General features: G+C 39.6%; 2 protein-coding genes across 5 annotated transcripts; both read left to right on the top strand.

Annotated features, from left to right (window-relative positions):
* The first annotated feature begins 605 nt into the window (after positions 1-605).
* LOC105690198 (protein THEM6) lies at positions 606-18,066 on the top strand. Of its 4 annotated transcripts, XM_048656317.1 has the most exons (6): positions 606-994; positions 1,578-1,847; positions 10,425-10,645; positions 12,941-13,155; positions 14,436-14,627; positions 15,018-18,066. In XM_048656317.1, the coding sequence occupies exons 3-6, from the start codon at positions 10,489-10,491 to the stop codon at positions 15,123-15,125; spliced, it is 672 nt and encodes a 223-aa protein (XP_048512274.1). In that variant the 5' UTR covers positions 606-994; positions 1,578-1,847; positions 10,425-10,488; the 3' UTR covers positions 15,126-18,066. The 4 variants fall into 4 exon arrangements, with proteins under 4 accessions (XP_048512274.1, XP_048512277.1, XP_048512275.1 ...); XM_048656320.1 differs by lacking the exons at positions 606-994; positions 1,578-1,847 and adding an exon at positions 8,358-9,415 and having other exon boundaries at positions 10,156-10,645; XM_048656318.1 differs by lacking the exons at positions 606-994; positions 1,578-1,847 and adding an exon at positions 8,358-9,467 and having other exon boundaries at positions 10,156-10,645.
* LOC125501158 (probable tyrosyl-DNA phosphodiesterase) lies at positions 1,841-5,608 on the top strand. Its single transcript, XM_048656325.1, is given in 7 exon segments — positions 1,841-2,185; positions 2,265-2,342; positions 3,252-3,430; positions 3,432-4,312; positions 4,388-4,930; positions 5,008-5,209; positions 5,280-5,608. Coding segments are annotated over 7 exon segments (2,064 nt in total). The 5' UTR covers positions 1,841-2,145; the 3' UTR covers positions 5,421-5,608.
* Positions 18,067-18,069: the final 3 nt, after the last annotated feature.

The raw sequence follows: 18,069 nt of genomic DNA, 5'->3' as shown, positions 1-18,069 counted from the left end.
ATCTCGAGTCCCAAGAGTTAGAATTGCGTTATTTGACCCACACACCGATATCCATAAGCCTTTTGCGTATAAACCAGTTTTCTCGCGTCAAAAGAATCCTGGTATGAAAGTCACCCAGTAGTCATTTGTAAAGCGGCGTGCGACTTTCTGAATACACGCATAAGTCGATTATAAAGGTAGTTCTCCGATTGACCTGGTCAATACATAAAAAAAAAAACTGGATAACCGAACGAATAAATATTCTGATACTGTAATTATAAATAGCTATGAGAACATGTAAACCGTACGCGAAATTCGATCAATGGACGTAAAGACTGCATAGTTTGGAAAAGATTGCGGAAATGAATAGACGAAGGAGGTAACGGATCCTAAAATTTTGCCAACATTCGGTCGATATATCGACAAAGAATTTATCGGGAGCGAATCCTGTCGTATAAAAAGATTCACCTCGATGGGCGAATTAGATAATCGCGCATAATTGTAGCCATAGGACGTCGTAAACCTTCCTGAAATTTCAAAATGGCAGGGACGCCCTACGAAGTTTCGGTTGGCTCGAAGAGAAGAAAAAAAAAACCTCAAAGTTACAGGTAAGACTCCTATGGTAACTATGAAGCGAAACGACTCCAGAGATACCGGAAAAGCTGATACTGGAGGACACGCTATCAGCTTCGGCGCAGAGGTCTCAGGTCTTCCGGAAGGGGTGCGTGTCTCGGTGACGTTCGACGTCGCGACGCTTTCGCTAGTTCGCGGGTCGTCAGCAGCTTAGCAGGATACCTCCAACCTTCGGAGGTGTCGCTACAGATCCGGCTATTTTATTCAATTTCCAAAAACACTGGAGTGAGTTACAGAAAAAAAAATAGTTCACGGATTATTTTTCAATCGACCAGCAGTGAGTTCAAAAATCAAGTGAAAAAATCGGGCAACGTGTTTGGAAATTATTTGTTGACTATGATTTTTGTGTAGATTCTTTTTTTTTTGTCCCAAGATATAATAGGTTCGCTGCTCTTGTTGTTGATGTTCTATTCATTTTTCATCTATGAAATTGACTGGTTTTTATTATTCGAAGCTAGAGTTGTCAGTAAAGTTCGGAATGGCAAGTTTTTAGTATCGGCATTTTTGAGTACACCCATTCCGCACGTAAGTGTGACGGTTTGTAATTCTTCTCTGCGTTAACGGCTGTTGAATTTCTCGTTTCTTTTATCAGGCAATTCGATTCGGAGTCCCGGCCGGAGGTGATCGCGCTGTTACAGTCAGTCGGTTGTGATCGGTTATCGAGTAAAAGCAGCGGAATCTTTTGCGCGGTGCGTGAAAACTACCGTTGACTTACGCGTTGTGCTGACCGTATAGCTGAAATCGTTTTCAAAACATAGCGGCTCGAAAACTTGAAATGTGACCGAATGTGCGATCGGCATAAATTTAATACCCGCGGACTCGGCAAATTCATATAAATATCCAATGAATAAATTAAACGCAAACATCGGATTCGAACGATCGATCGAAAACTAACATTTCTCTATCGAGTCGATGTAGTTTTTCATTTTTAGAGGAAATCCCTATCGATCGTCTTTCTTTTCCAGTAAAACCTCCGATCATCCTCTCACTCGACCGGTGCTCCGTTTACAGATAAAAAAAAAAACAACAGAAAAAAAAACAGAAAAAATAGACGAATTCGCGGCGGTTGCAGTACGCGGCGATGACGCCGTTGCGGACCGAATTATTGACGAAAAGTAAAGGAGGAAACAGGGCCGACAACAAATCAATATCTCGCTCGCCCCTGTGGACCTGCAGGAGACCTTTCGAAGAGCGTCGTAGGGGATAAAATATCCAACGGAGCAGCGACACCCGACCAAAGGATATATTTTATACGATGTACAGTACAAAACTACCCTATCTGTTCTCAATGGTACAACGATCCAACTAACTATGTGAAGAACAAATCGAAACTGATGCTCAGCTTGACCACTTTGTAGACATTACAGACTTTCACATCTTTGATGATTACTGCATCGTTGTGCGTACAAATGAAGGTATCTGACCAATTCAACGATAAGATATTTAATTTGTACGTCTGAACGAAGTTGAGTAGGGGGAAGTCTTAGGGAGCGGGGAATATTTTTGTAAAACGGAACGGTGAATATTGATACGATGTCAAACTCCAAGCGTGGAAACTTTGTTCGAACCGGTGGTAAATATGATTCAACACTTTCGTTAACAACATGACAACTCAAGTTAGGTTAGAATAATCAATCTAACTGTTTTTACAGATAAACAAACCTGCCCCTACACGGACAAATGCTACCGGAAAAATCCCATACATTTCACAGAGATGTCGCATCCGCATCGTAAGCGAATTTGAAATTGGAATGAATTTATAAGTTTAAAAATTAAAGATTCCTTTTTGTGTTGGCGCTTTCGAAATTTGAATCATTCAGTTTTTTAGTCATCGTTAAGATAATTCTTGATTCGGTATTCACGGCTGTGAAATAAATTCGGATTACAAAAATGTAACTATACAGTTTTGTTTGGCCTAATCAATTCCTGTTGGAAAATAAAAATTTAACCACTGGGCGAAATACACCGGTTAAATTGACCAATTGACGAACGAATCGCGTGACTAATGCCAGAAGGTCGTAAACGTCAAAAATGCGGCTCAATATCAGAAAGGCGTATCTTGAAAAAAGATAATCTGAAAAAGTTAGTTTTCGAAACACATTTTATTTAAGCTACTCGAATTTTGATCTGTTTTTTTGTTAACATACGCCCTTCTGCCCCTCACTTTCCGAAACATTCTGCGAAATATTCGGATCACTAATGCCACAATAATGGCAGAAGGGTATGTGAGAAAAAAAAACATCAACATTCGAGTACTCAGTTTAAATGAAATGTGTTTCGAAAACTAACTTTTTTAGATCATCATGATTTTCGTGCTTTTTTCAACATACACCCTCCTGGCATTAGTGAACTCATATACGACCTTCTGACTTTAGGGAAAGTAAATAACTCGAATCATGACGCTTACGACCTTCTGACATCAGTCACGCGAAATGAATGCATGCAATAGGGGAGAAACGACGAAAACTCGTAGTACTTTAATAACTAAATTTAATTTAATAAAACGATTGTCCGTAGTGCTCGTATTACACAAATGTCGCTTGTAATCTCATATGGAATCCGTTCACCCATCATCAGGCATTTTAACGCATTTTTTTTCAAAAGCGGTATGAACAATTTGAACTGTATTTTATTCGCAGTTGAAGAGAGAGATGGTAACGGAGTAAAAAATGCTCAGAGCGTTAACACGCAAGCGGACCCAAAAGCCAGCATACAAAATGTGCCACAATTTAAGAATAGCATTCCTCAGGATCTCAGAGACAGAATAGTCAGGAACAAACGTATGACCATTGCAATAATGAAGCTACATGAGGGAAATGGATAGAAAGGCGATATCCCTTTCGAAACCATCGGCAAGTAATGGCGGCGACGAAGCGTCGACATTTTCCGAAAGCTCCGGTCCCAGCAAAGAAGAGATATCCAACGAAACTTGGAGCAAACTTGCCGATAGAATGAAAAAACAGAAACTTGAAAACAAGGACGAGGAAAAGCCCTCGAAAAGAGTTTCCGAATTTTCTAGCCGGGAAGCAGACACATCTAAGAGATTTAAAAACGATCAAACAAATAAAGACACAAATCGCGGTCACGGTCAAAGCTCCAGCAGATCTGGCAGGCAAAATGCAGATGGAAAGGGCAGCGTCAGAAGTACTAATTCGCCACGCGATCAAGACACAGATCTTATGACAGCTTACGCTGGAAGTAGCAGCGCTGCATCAAGAGATGCCATAAGGCTGAAGGTGATAGAAAAAATACGAAAGAGCGTTATGAAAATGTCGATCGTCGAACCTGGAGAGTTCGCTTTGAAGTACGCTTTATCGGCACCTTATCACATATTTCTAACGAGAGTGGAAGACGCGAAAGAAACACACGAACAACAGTTCTCGATTACATTTCCCGAGATATTGGACAAAAGCTTGGGTGAAATAGTTTCCAGTCTACAAATTAATTTTATGCTCGATGCGGGCTGGTTATGCGCCCAATATCTACTCGCCGCTCAATCTTCGGACATGCTCATTTTGTACGGGGAAAGAGAAGATCAGGAAAAGTTGCCTCCAAACATCAAAACGCATCACATTCAAATGCCGGCTTTCGGCTGCCATCATTCAAAACTAATGGTACTCAAATACAAAAACAATGGAATCAGGGTCGTCGTTTCCACCGCTAATCTTTATTCAGATGATTGGGAGAACAGAACACAAGGGTATAATCAATGATTACTTTTCGTATTTTGAGTAGATGAGGATGTTCGGAAATTAATAAGGTGTATTTTGGCCAGGGTGTGGATATCTCCTCATCTGCCGCAGTTGCCGGAATCAGCGAATCCAAGTGACGGAGAATCTCCAACCGGCTTCAAAAGAGATTTTGAACGATACTTGCAAAAGTATAACCTTCCAGATTTAATAGAATGGACTTACGCGGTGAGACGAGCCGATTTTTCCGAAGTCAACGTGTTCTTTGTGGCTTCGGTACCGGGAAATCACAAGGACGCCGAGTTCAATTCATGGGGTCACAGAAAGCTCTCGACAGTTTTATCGCAGCATGCTTTTCTACCACCAAACGCACCTGAGTGGCCGATCGTCGCGCAGTGTTCGAGCATTGGCAGTCTTGGACCGAATTACGAAAGCTGGCTGTCCAGGGAAATCGTACCCGCCATGACCAGGGAAAAAAATCAGGGAATCAAAAGCCATCCCCGATTTCAGTTCGTCTACCCATCGATTAACAATTACAAATGCAGTTTCGATATGCGGAAGGGTGCTTGCTGTTTACCGTACGGATTGGCGACCCACCAGAAGCAGCAATGGATCGAATCTTACCTTTAGTAAGAAGATTTATCATTCGTTCAGTGAAGTTGAACGTCGGTATACTCGATATTAATGGAAGATTCATTCTGTACAGTCAATGGAAGGCGAGCAATACGCATCGAGACCGTGCTATTCCTCACATCAAAACTTACACACGGATATCGCCGGATCTGACCGAAATTCCTTGGTTCGTTCTGACGAGTGCGAATCTGAGTAAGGCCGCTTGGGGCCATAAAAGGGGAAATCACTACATAATGAGCTATGAAGCTGGGATCATATTTGTGCCAAAATTTGTTGTACGTTATTCGGAATAGTTTGTTTCCGCGTTATCTATAATGATTTCTTACCACGCGTTTTTTTTTTCAGACCGGAAAAACTACTTTCCATATCCAGAAGGAAGCGCCAGATGGAACGCCAAAATTTCCCATTCCATACGACCTTCCTTTGACCCGATACGGCTCTCAGGACAAACCGTTCGTCATGGAGTTCTTCAAGGGATACGAATAGAGGATCTGATGTGATTTAATTCAATAATAACATATGTACCTCAACACTTTCAGCAGAATTATTGTATGATTATTTAAAAATATTATCTACCCTGCGCCGTTATTGCAACAGGCTTTTTGTTACGAGATGTCATGTATTTACCTATCAATGAATTCAATTAAACTAGTTTTATTTTTTCATAACGTGGACACCTTCGTAAACATTTTTTAAACCAGTCTCGAAAAAAGTTAATCTCGCAACGGTTACGTTGGTTACGATGAAAATACGTTTTAGACATACCCAGAAGAGTTGGACATTCAAAACAATAATGTCATCGGTAGCTGCAATGAAGCAACAGCCTCTGAGATAGTGCAAAATACGCGTCTGACATTCGGAATAACTAGAGACCGAAATCATCTCGTTGAATATTTAATTACAGAAACACTTAGCAAAAACATGTTTCTTGCTCGACTTTGGTATTAACTAGAAGTGGTGTATCAAAATACGGTCTGTCGTGTATGGGTGACCGTGAATTGTGCACCCCGCATCGGGAAACCCGTCTTTCGTTATGCGGTCAATCACATACTACATCATTTAGACGCGGATGGAGTTGGTCGGGATTTGATATTCCCGAAAAAAAAAAAAAAAATTCACAAATACCCTATATCGTTTGGTGCTTCACTAATTTCCGAAGATTGACAAGCACCAGAATAGATTAGGCAGCGCGCGTCTTGCATAAAACATGAGCGACTGATCGTAGGAAAGTATTTCCTGATCGCAAGTACTACACAAAAGCCGGGGGCGGGGATTTCGTGCATGTTCTGCGTCCAAAGTGCGCGTAACAAACGTATAAATCGTGATCAAAGTGCTCTGCTCCGTCATAACATCCTTTTCTATGTCGTCGGTGCGCCATGTCCATCGTCGATGAATGGTTCTTTCATATACAGGGTGTGATGTTAGATATCCGGATCACTTTGGTGTTACGCTCCAATCTTTAAAATTGTTTGAACGATCAACGATTAAAATAGAATTACGCCACGTTGAAAAATTACTATATTTTGATACACGGTGGAATCGTAAATTTAATTCGCGTTTATTCCACACACCTAATCTATGTTTTATCCGGTATTTTTACGACAGAGAAAACTATCTCAGATCTAATCGAAACACCGTGTATGCACGTATGATTATTTGGTCGGTTTCGTTACTCATTGTCGATTGTTCGTGAAATTCAGTTTCTAACTACTGAGACAGTTCTCTCATCGATATAACATATGAAAACTGGAACAACGTGACCTGGTAAGAAAGTCGACTTTGCGTGACAGTTCTCTCCTATTCTATTTCTTTTTCATTTACTTCTATCTATTTTAATTCAAACCTAATGACACACCGAACACGCGCGTCTACTGTATTGAACGTTGAAAACAATTTTTCACAGCGCGGTCAAATTTGAAGGTAATGAGCACGATCAATAGCATCAATCGTCACGGTAATGTCATTCATTATTTTTCGAAAAAATAACGTCATACAATTTTAATATCGTATTTCTGTTTCTCTGTTCCTTTTCCGTGAAAGTGCACCTCGTTACAAAGCACTACAGAGAGATTGACCATTCGGTTGATATCGCGTTTGAAATTATCCAGATCATGAAACGCTTCCGATTTCACACTCAAACCTGATGTCGATCTTTCGACCGTGACATAAAACAAGTGTAAATTGTCAACAACAATATTGTGTAATTAAGAAATTTTCACTGCATTAGAGCATCGTGAACATTGGCAATAGTTCATGAATATGCGTCGAGTAAAATTTCAGACAACGAGTTTTTTATCCAACCTTTTTTCCCTAATTTCCCTGAATCTATAAATTCAAAAATAAGACTTCCGGTATACAGGTACGTTACAGAAAATTTTCACCTCTCGCCTAATGCAGATTTCACGGTATTTTGAATAGGAAAATTGCCCTGGAACTCAGCGATCATTGTCAGGGTTCTTTGAAGATAGCACCGCTATGTAGGTCGGATATCTGTTTCTGTTAATGCGCCATTATTCCAAACCTTTCTTTTTTCGGTCTAACCGGAATTCGTGTCGTAAACTTGTAAAAAAAATGTAGTTTTGAATGTAATGAGTTTCGAATCGTTACGGCGCGAGTTGTTTTGCCGAATCCTGTAAAATGACTCATACCGAAAGAAGCATGTTGTGCAGAGAGATATTGGGTGAGACTGCATTCTGCAGATATGAATTTCGCAAGCCAATAATCGAGTTTAATCTCCTGCAGACGTTCGGCCTTCGATTCGAAGTGTGTGTGTCTTTTTTACTCATATCGTAATATATATTCAATCACACAACTACTTCACCTCACGTGAGAAGAGTTTCGAAGATATTCCAGACTTTGAAAGCAAATAGATTAGATGTCAGCTGCTGCTTCAACGGAAATCCGGAAGCTGCGCTTGCCGAATTAGATCTTGGGTTGGATCTACTCGAAGCGTGAGTCAGTAATCGAATCAAGAATAAATTATCGATCAATCAATACATCACTCTTCGACTGACTGAGTTGCATAAGGAAGTGTTGAGCGCTTAATTCTTTTCCTCATCTAATCCAAACATTGTACTTCGTAATACTCTACACGCATTTGCAGCCGGAGCACGTGTTTCGGTGTAAACATTACTACCTTGACAATCAGCTGTAAGAAGGCCCTGACATTCGCGACTTATTAAACATTGAAGTAAACTATTAGCGAGAAAATACAAGTCACACTTCCCTTTTCATCTGTGAGATATTCTGACGATCGCTCGATGATTTTCAATACTTTTTTGCAATCACAGCCGTTTCGTCCGCATTCGCTGGACCGCGACAAGTACAGATGATGTGTCTTGCGACACACGCCGTACTCGGGCCGGATAACGTCATACCGTGTCATACGGTGATTTTGAAAGAGTAATTTTCACGATTGCTTTCAGTTGTGTTTGGTTTTCATTTTGGAAATGGACTAACAATAAAATAATTTGTCGACTCATCTCGACTCGCGTTAATTTTCGGTACTGTGCCCATAAACTTTTATTACTCATTCCAGGAAATCCGTAAAATTTTCCGTCGACCAGCGCAGCTCGTCATTTTCCATGCATCGGCTGCTCTTCCACCGGCAAAGGCTTCGCACGTTGGCCACGCTGTTCACCGATATCTCGAGTCCCAAGAGTTAGAATTGCGTTATTTGACCCACACACCGATATCCATAAGCCTTTTGCGTATAAACCAGTTTTCTCGCGTCAAAAGAATCCTGGTATGAAAGTCACCCAGTAGTCATTTGTAAAGCGGCGTGCGACTTTCTGAATACACGCATAAGTCGATTATAAAGGTAGTTCTCCGATTGACCTGGTCAATACATAAAAAAAAAAACTGGATAACCGAACGAATAAATATTCTGATACTGTAATTATAAATAGCTATGAGAACATGTAAACCGTACGCGAAATTCGATCAATGGACGTAAAGACTGCATAGTTTGGAAAAGATTGCGGAAATGAATAGACGAAGGAGGTAACGGATCCTAAAATTTTGCCAACATTCGGTCGATATATCGACAAAGAATTTATCGGGAGCGAATCCTGTCGTATAAAAAGATTCACCTCGATGGGCGAATTAGATAATCGCGCATAATTGTAGCCATAGGACGTCGTAAACCTTCCTGAAATTTCAAAATGGCAGGGACGCCCTACGAAGTTTCGGTTGGCTCGAAGAGAAGAAAAAAAAAACCTCAAAGTTACAGGTAAGACTCCTATGGTAACTATGAAGCGAAACGACTCCAGAGATACCGGAAAAGCTGATACTGGAGGACACGCTATCAGCTTCGGCGCAGAGGTCTCAGGTCTTCCGGAAGGGGTGCGTGTCTCGGTGACGTTCGACGTCGCGACGCTTTCGCTAGTTCGCGGGTCGTCAGCAGCTTAGCAGGATACCTCCAACCTTCGGAGGTGTCGCTACAGATCCGGCTATTTTATTCAATTTCCAAAAACACTGGAGTGAGTTACAGAAAAAAAAATAGTTCACGGATTATTTTTCAATCGACCAGCAGTGAGTTCAAAAATCAAGTGAAAAAATCGGGCAACGTGTTTGGAAATTATTTGTTGACTATGATTTTTGTGTAGATTCTTTTTTTTTTGTCCCAAGATATAATAGGTTCGCTGCTCTTGTTGTTGATGTTCTATTCATTTTTCATCTATGAAATTGACTGGTTTTTATTATTCGAAGCTAGAGTTGTCAGTAAAGTTCGGAATGGCAAGTTTTTAGTATCGGCATTTTTGAGTACACCCATTCCGCACGTAAGTGTGACGGTTTGTAATTCTTCTCTGCGTTAACGGCTGTTGAATTTCTCGTTTCTTTTATCAGGCAATTCGATTCGGAGTCCCGGCCGGAGGTGATCGCGCTGTTACAGTCAGTCGGTTGTGATCGGTTATCGAGTAAAAGCAGCGGAATCTTTTGCGCGGTGCGTGAAAACTACCGTTGACTTACGCGTTGTGCTGACCGTATAGCTGAAATCGTTTTCAAAACATAGCGGCTCGAAAACTTGAAATGTGACCGAATGTGCGATCGGCATAAATTTAATACCCGCGGACTCGGCAAATTCATATAAATATCCAATGAATAAATTAAACGTAAACATCGGATTCGAACGATCGATCGAAAACTAACATTTCTCTATCGAGTCGATGTAGTTTTTCATTTTTAGAGGAAATCCCTATCGATCGTCTTTCTTTTCCAGTAAAACCTCCGATCATCCTCTCACTCGACCGGTGCTCCGTTCACAGATAAAAAAAAAACAACAGAAAAAAAAACAGAAAAAATAGACGAATTCGCGGCGGTTGCAGTACGCGGCGATGACGCCGTTGCGGACCGAATTATTGACGAAAAGTAAAGGAGGAAACAGGGCCGACAACAAATCAATATCTCGCTCGCCCCTGTGGACCTGCAGGAGACCTTTCGAAGAGCGTCGTAGGGGATAAAATATCCAACGGAGCAGCGACACCCGACCAAAGGATATCTTTTATACGATAATAGGACGAAGACGGAGAGCTTATTGAAGAAGACTGACAATATGATAGCTTGCTGCGTCTTGGCCGGTGTCCTTGGCGTCCTAGTCCTATTTTACGTCTGCCTTGAAGTACACTATTTTCTGCGCATGTGTCTCACTGTTCTTTTGGCAAGATTCTGCAAGAAGCAAGTTCACATACTCGACGAAACTTCTGTATACGGTACGCTTTATATTCTCTGAAGACACACATATGTACACACACCTACCACGTAACTCTAGTTCCTTTTCAAAGTTGCGCTGCAATTTTACATGCCAAAAGGCGTCGTCGTTGATTTCTTTAGCAATTTGAAAAACTAGCCGATTATTAAAATTATCAGCCTAACGTTCGTCAATGTCATATAAATAAATATAATTCCTTTGCGTGAATTCTTGTAGCCTTACATATTTTCGTTATCAGGGAAAAAAACAATTTTGTCGGACATACAGTAGCGTCTTATTTCATTAAGAATATCATGCATAACCAATTCTTATTGTAAGTATTCGTGGAGGACGTTTTTTTCAATCCTAACGTCATAACCAGCATCCATTTCTATGAACTTTGAACATACATATATGTAACGTACGTTTATTCTTAATCTAAATCTGGAAACCCTACGTGACTCCCTCCGTAATTCCAAAGACCATGACCCAGTCGAGACTCTTCGCGGGTGTAGAGGGTCAGCTGACCCTTAGTTTTAATAACGTGAAATTCTATTCGGTGACGTACGTATTTATCACAACATTTGATGCACTTGTCCTATGATTCAAATAACATCGTTTTCAACGTACTACAACGTATGTACGTGCATACCTATTCCAGAAAACGGAATTTTTCGAATTCATTAAATTCGCAGAATCATTTTTCGAATGGTAGAATTTCGGGCGGGATGCAGGATCGAAACTCGAATCGTAGAGATTTCGTGGTGAGCGAAACGCGCCCGATACGAATCGTTTCCGAAGCACGTGACGTGAGACGGTAGCGTGGCTTCGTTTACTCGCGAGTTGAATTCAGCTGCTAACTTTCCTACGGCAAGAATTTCACACGCCCGCACGATACGGACTTACATATTATACGTATGCGCTATACGTGCTCGGTGTGCAACTGTTTTATTTCGAATAGTAAAAGTCATCGTAGTAGGTATACAATGCGTACGATCGATGAAAGTGAATGACTCCGTGCGAATATTGATCGAAGATAACAGTGAGGAATCGGACCATCGCGGATGTGTACCCCGCCAATTATCACACGGATTCGAAGATTCCATAGAAGTGATCATTGAATTTGGAAGTATTCGTATATCCCCGCGTGAAACGTTTATACGGTTGTCGTGAATAGAATCTGCTTTCCTTGGTTTTGTTTCAAAATATCCTGACAAAAAGTGCACAGACTTGGTTGCATCGGTTCACATGAACATACGAGTAAAAGACGACCTCGAGATCCGAGCAATGTTTGGTTTGCTTAACTAATCGAATAATGAGTCGTCTCGATGCTCTTCAAGTTTTAACATCGTCGTACACCGGCTGTTATTATACCATTATACGCGGACGTCATTGGAAAAGTACGCGACCGTAGATTTGACGGTGATTGGTTTTCTATAAGGCTTCGCGAATGAGGACGTATACAGAGATTCTCGCTAGCTAACCGCGACGAAAGAAGCAACAATAACAGAAACAACGCAGAATTAATTAACTGCCGATTTATGGAGCTTCCAACCTTCCACCATCGATGCGCGCGGTTGGGGGCCGCATCTGCATTCTCGGAATTTTGTCTTCACCGCGCCAAAAAAAAAACTGGAAAAAAAACAAAACGATCTCGGTCAAGTGCGCTATAATATTGCGAAAATTATTCACAGAGTAGCACTCGGTAAAAATAAAATGAAATGAAAAATTTCGGGTCTCGGACTGCAATTAAGACTTCAATGGAGTTACCGCGACCCGATGATGATCATTCCGTCTCGACAAAGTTTAAATCGTTACAGTCTCGTGTTCGTCTTTGACCGCATTAGTACCATTCATGCATATCGAATGAATAGGTAGGCTGAATCTCTACCTGCAATGAACAGCTAGATGTATGGTTCCGAGTCACAGCTACGATTATCTTATAGATAGGTAAACCGGATAGTGACGTATTCATAAATACATAATTAGTTATCAACATGTGTACGACTTGTGTCTATAGACTATGAAATTATCGTTTATTAGAATATTCGTGTGCTTTTCCCGTTTTACTTCAGATCTAGTCATATCCCTTCGATTTATAATATATTAATACATCTTGTTGATCTTGAAATCATTTGATTTAGGTGCTAAATGGATTTCTTTTCGCTGCGTTTACAACCGATGCATGATATACGCGATCTTGTTGTTTACCGTTACGATTAGATGTTCGACAAACTCTAAACACGAATTGTACACATTGGCTTGTTTAATTATCGAACGTTTTTTTTTTCAAAATTTTCTATCGACGATATTACAGGAGTCTGCCTTACCACCGACGTCGACACGCTTCTCTACCACATGAACAACGCGAGGTACCTCAGGGAACTCGATTTCGCCAGGGTAGATTTTTACGAAAGGACCAGCCTCTACAGAGAAATTCGTTCGCAAGGTTCAGGTGTGGTCCAGGGCGCGGCCACCATCCGATACAGGAGATTTTTAAGGCCGTTTTCGGTGTACAAAATCACCTCGAAGGTAACGGAAAAAAAAACAGGGAAAATCAAACACTGACTCGATCGATCACGATTAAATTTATCTCATCGTGAACATTATTTTATTTCGAAAACCATTTAAAAGGAAACCATTATATTCCGTCGAGTGTTTGACAAACAAACGCTCTGTTTACCGAATGCCCATATCGTCAATCTTCATACTTTTGGAGTTTTTTCTATTTTTTTTTTATAGCTATTTACGTCATACCGAACATCACTTTCGTATACGCATTGTCAACATTATCGCATCATCATTTAACAAGTGCTTTGCGCTTGGTTTCTTTTTTTTTCTATCATTTATTATGGATCAATATGGTTGGAAACGCTCGCGTGCACGCGCTTTTATCTCGAATACAAACTTGGCCCGTGTTTGATTTACATCGAGTTTTACACGTCACACATCGACCGTTACGTCAGAGGTGGGGAACGATATCATTTCCGTGAAACGGAATCGCCACTTCCTCCCCAGTCCCGGATCCTTTTCGTATTCCAACGGGGACTGTGGAATCCTGTAAAACAATTCTCATCCGGTTTAAAATTCCAATCTTATCCCAAGAGTCACCTACCACGACCATCGAACAAAATGCGGAAGTCGCTGTTTGATGTTCGATTTTAACGATATGAATTTTTCAAATCACCGACTACAATCAAGTCGGAAGTCTTCTTTTTTTTGGCTTTGCGCGATAAATCTCAAAGCTTTAACCTCGAAGAGGCTTCTCTTCTATTTTTTTTCCTGTGTCCAAACCAAGGCGATAGCTGACTCAACTTAACAAAGCCAAAGAAACATTTGTTCCAATAAATCTGCTCTCTCAAGGCTTTCGCGACTATAAAATGAATCGTTTACATGATTTTCCCATTGTTATTCGTATGGGAGTGGTCATACTAGACTCCGTGATTTCGAATCAATATTCCACCGGAATATTCGTACACTCCTGAACCCCAACCAACCATTAATACGCCCTTTATATTTTCAAGCCCATTTCTAACTCTCTTTCTCGACATTAAAAAATTTCGGCAATCAATGCTATTTCCACGGAGATGTACGGCGAAACGCCGTATATAAATTGGTTACAGCTGTTCTTCATGAGAGTCTTTTTAGATTTCTTCACCTTCAGCTACAGTTGATTTGATTCTTTCTTCAAAGCCAATTTCTTGAAACGCTGAATAAGTAAAACCGTTACGAATAGCCAAATATGAAATCTAACTAATTCCTTGAAACAGTTGAGCGATGCCACGAATTTCAATTTCTATTTCAATTCACAGATTATTTATTGGGACGAAAAGACGATTTTCATGGAGCATCGTTTCGTTACTCCTGCCGATGGATTTGTGAGAGCGATCGCAATTTGTCGACAACGAGTGCTGGACTGCAGTGCCGAAGCTGTGATGGGGGTCCTATTGGACCGGGGAGGCAAATCAAATGGGGGTTTGGAGGCTGGAATCCCACCGACAAGTGTCAGTAAAAGTCTTAACGATTTTCTCGTTTATGGAAAAAAAAGTTTCTAATTACTCGATCATTGGTGATGTGATTCTGTATCCGAGTAACCCTACAACATCCTTATCGCGTATTTCGGAATTCCCTTATCTCTTCTTTTTACCGTAACCAATGTCAAACACTTTCGGTTTGTCCGGAACAAATTCTATTGTTCCCAATTACAAGATCTGCCTTACTGGGAAAAATGATAATCCGAGGAAAACTTGAGCATCGGTTTTTCGAGTCCCGTGGGAGACCTAATTTCGAACTCTTTTTTCATTTGAGTTATTCCGTTTAGTTTCGTTCATCGTACAATCAAATTTTCTCCTACGAATGGATTGATAATAACGAATGTTTCGATTTCTCCACAGACGCCGCACGCGCGACCAGAAATACCTCAAGAGGTAGCATTATGGTTGAGGAGCAACGAGATTTCTTCGGCATGCTTACGGCAAAATCCAGAAGCATCTGGGTGCTGACAAGGGGAAGCCGGTGTATCCATTGTTAATGGCGTTACACCGGCTGATCTTCGCGAAACGACGATGGTTTAAGAGAAAAACAAAAAATAAATAAATAAATTCGAATTCACGATTGTCGTAGAGTTCTAAACAGACGCCATAATTCTCGCCATGAATAATTTACCCTATAAAATAGGAGTAGAAAATTATTTAGATATACGGCGATCAAAGGCGATGGGAAATGAACTTTTATCCTCAGACAGATAATTATGATTATTATTATGATTTTCAATGCATCGTATATTTTGTCCGTCAAGTATATTCATCGCGGGATATTTGTTGTGATACTAGATGTGAAGGATTTAATGACGCCTCGAATTTCGGATCGATGGATTAAAAAATTGCGAAACTTCTGTCCATGGAAAAAAAAAGAAGAAAAATATAGTTCCTTATTTGATTATAAAACTTTAATATTCGATACCCGCTCTTTGTTACCGCTCCAAAAAATGGCCGATGCGAAAACTTTGCATTGGTGAAACGAAAGAGAAAAAAATCGTCGATGACGACGTTCGAGTGGCAAATTTGGGCCTTTCCGGGCCCAGCCGTGTGTTCTTCGAATTTTACCTATTAAATTCACCATGATACATTGAAATTTTCGCTACGTTTAAAAAGGTTATATCGTTACACGTAACAATATAGACTTTGATACTTTTTGACGCTATCGACGTTGTTTCTCAGATTTATTCCGAATGATAATAATTTCCGAATGAATATTTTCATATCAATTTTTTATCAATGAATGTATAATTGTTCAAAGGACATTTTTTTAATCCGATTAAGCACGTGGATGATTACAGTAAATACAACAGCTTGTAGGATCTTCCCCAAGATACTTTAGAGTCCGGCATTGTTTTCAGTCTTCCAAAAGTGCGAGTTTTTCAAATCTTTTGATCGATGATTGTTCGACATACTGAAAATTCCTATTTGGATGCACCTTGAAAAGACGAATGCATATTCACAATAAGTCTATAATTGAACCTGAAACAAGGACATAGCGAAGCAATTATGTATTCCGGCATAGTATTATTATAACGACTAGATTAATATTTCAGTGCGTTGGCGAAGATATACAGAAGCGAAAATTGAAATACCGAAAGTATAAGAAATATTATAAATGATTAAAATATAATTTCAAACAAATCAAGAAAGTTAGTGGTTATGACTGTGAATGGTGCTAGCCTCAAACAGATCGCTCTATAAACTTTTGAACTATATTATAGAAAATATTATCGTATGTCTTAGATAGAGAGTATTATACACACATGTATATTATATTAGGAAAGATGACAAGTTTCATGTGGTCACGACTGCAGGAATCTAAAATTACGTTAAAGGATGCATAAGAACGTAAGTTCGTACGTTGGTTTCTGTTTTTTATTTCAAAAATAGATTTGGGATACTTTGTGCCTTCCGAAGTTCTTCAGATCCCTGCAGAAATCGCTACATCCTTGTAATTAGCCAAGAAAGTAGTAAACTGTATGTAAAAGTATTGGTTTATTGTATATCATAAACTCGAGTCTAAAACTATTATCACACAGTGTAGGTAGATTTACTATCGTCGCGTAAAGTTCAGAGCCTCCAGTTTGGAGGTTTATAACTCCGAAGAAAAAAATGACAGAGCTGAAATTCAAAATAGATTCAACAGCTAGAAGTATTCTGCATCTGATGATTTATCTTCGAATTTTGAAGGAAAAAACACTAACAGTTTTTTCAATATATTTTTAATTTTCCTAAGGGATTCTGCTGAGAAATTTTTCAGGAACATCTCTGAATTTTTTAAAGTTTCTTGAATGCTTTTTTCACGAGTGGTAACGCTCCAAAGTTAATCTACTTCGGTTAACTTCAAGAAAACAATGTTCTTCGACCTTTCGGTGGCCATACTGTCGGTGTTTTTTTCGTTTCGAGATTCGAAAATGAATCATCAGACGCAAAATACTTCAAGCTATTGAATCTTTTGCAAATTTCCGCTCTATCATTTTTTTTCCGTAGTTATAAACCTCCAAACTGCCGGCTCTAATTTTTACGAGCGGACAGCAGATATTTATTATACATAAAATTCAACTGCTAGTAGGTAATTAAACGCTGAAAAGTGCAGATCGATATCGGATAGGAATTCTGGACGTAACATTGGACAGCAAGTTGGGTCAAAATGCATTATCGGAGTAGCTGAATACCGTTTATATTAATTGTGCTGTAACACCTCAAATACGCTAGGATATAGTAAACTAACCAGGCAGACAACCGAACGACTGACGTTATAATCGTAAATAATAAAATAGCGCATATAATAATTTGGTATAATCTCGAACAAATTTGATATTCTGTATTTGTTTGCGCTCACATCAGTGGAATAAATACGAAAGACAAAATCGGAAACTGCAGGGAAAATGTACCATAGCCAATAGATTTTGTATAATAATAAAATGAGTTGTATTAGAGCGGTATTTATTATCATTATTATATCAAAGATTTTGTTAATCTCAGTACTACAATAATACTAACACTGTACTATTATACCTATATCAGTAGGTCGTACAAATGAATGTCACTTCCGAATAAGCTAGCCGTTGTGTGATCGTAATAATTAATAATATTAGGGAACTATATTTGTTAATTGGAAGACATTTCATAACATTATAATAACTTTGCGCTCCTTTATGAAATTTTCAAAATAGCTGTACTTTAGATATTTCCTGGGCATTACCGTTCACCGTTCGTCTATTTCATATTATTTTACGGAAAATTGTTCAAGGTAAAATTGTTCATTCCTTGTTTAATCACGTATCGATATAAGCATTCTTTTTTGAGACCTTACTGATCTATAACGTTCAAATTCTTCTGCTAAGACTCGTCTGAGTATTCCTCTGTAATAAAAATAAAACAATTCAACTTCCACAGTCAATCC

The sequence above is a fragment of the Athalia rosae genome, chromosome 5 (genome assembly GCF_917208135.1).
Source record: "Athalia rosae chromosome 5, iyAthRosa1.1, whole genome shotgun sequence".
NCBI lineage: Eukaryota > Metazoa > Arthropoda > Insecta > Hymenoptera > Athaliidae > Athalia > Athalia rosae.
The sequence above is the reverse complement of the archived record's forward strand: the minus strand, read 5'-3'. Positions and strand labels throughout refer to the sequence as shown.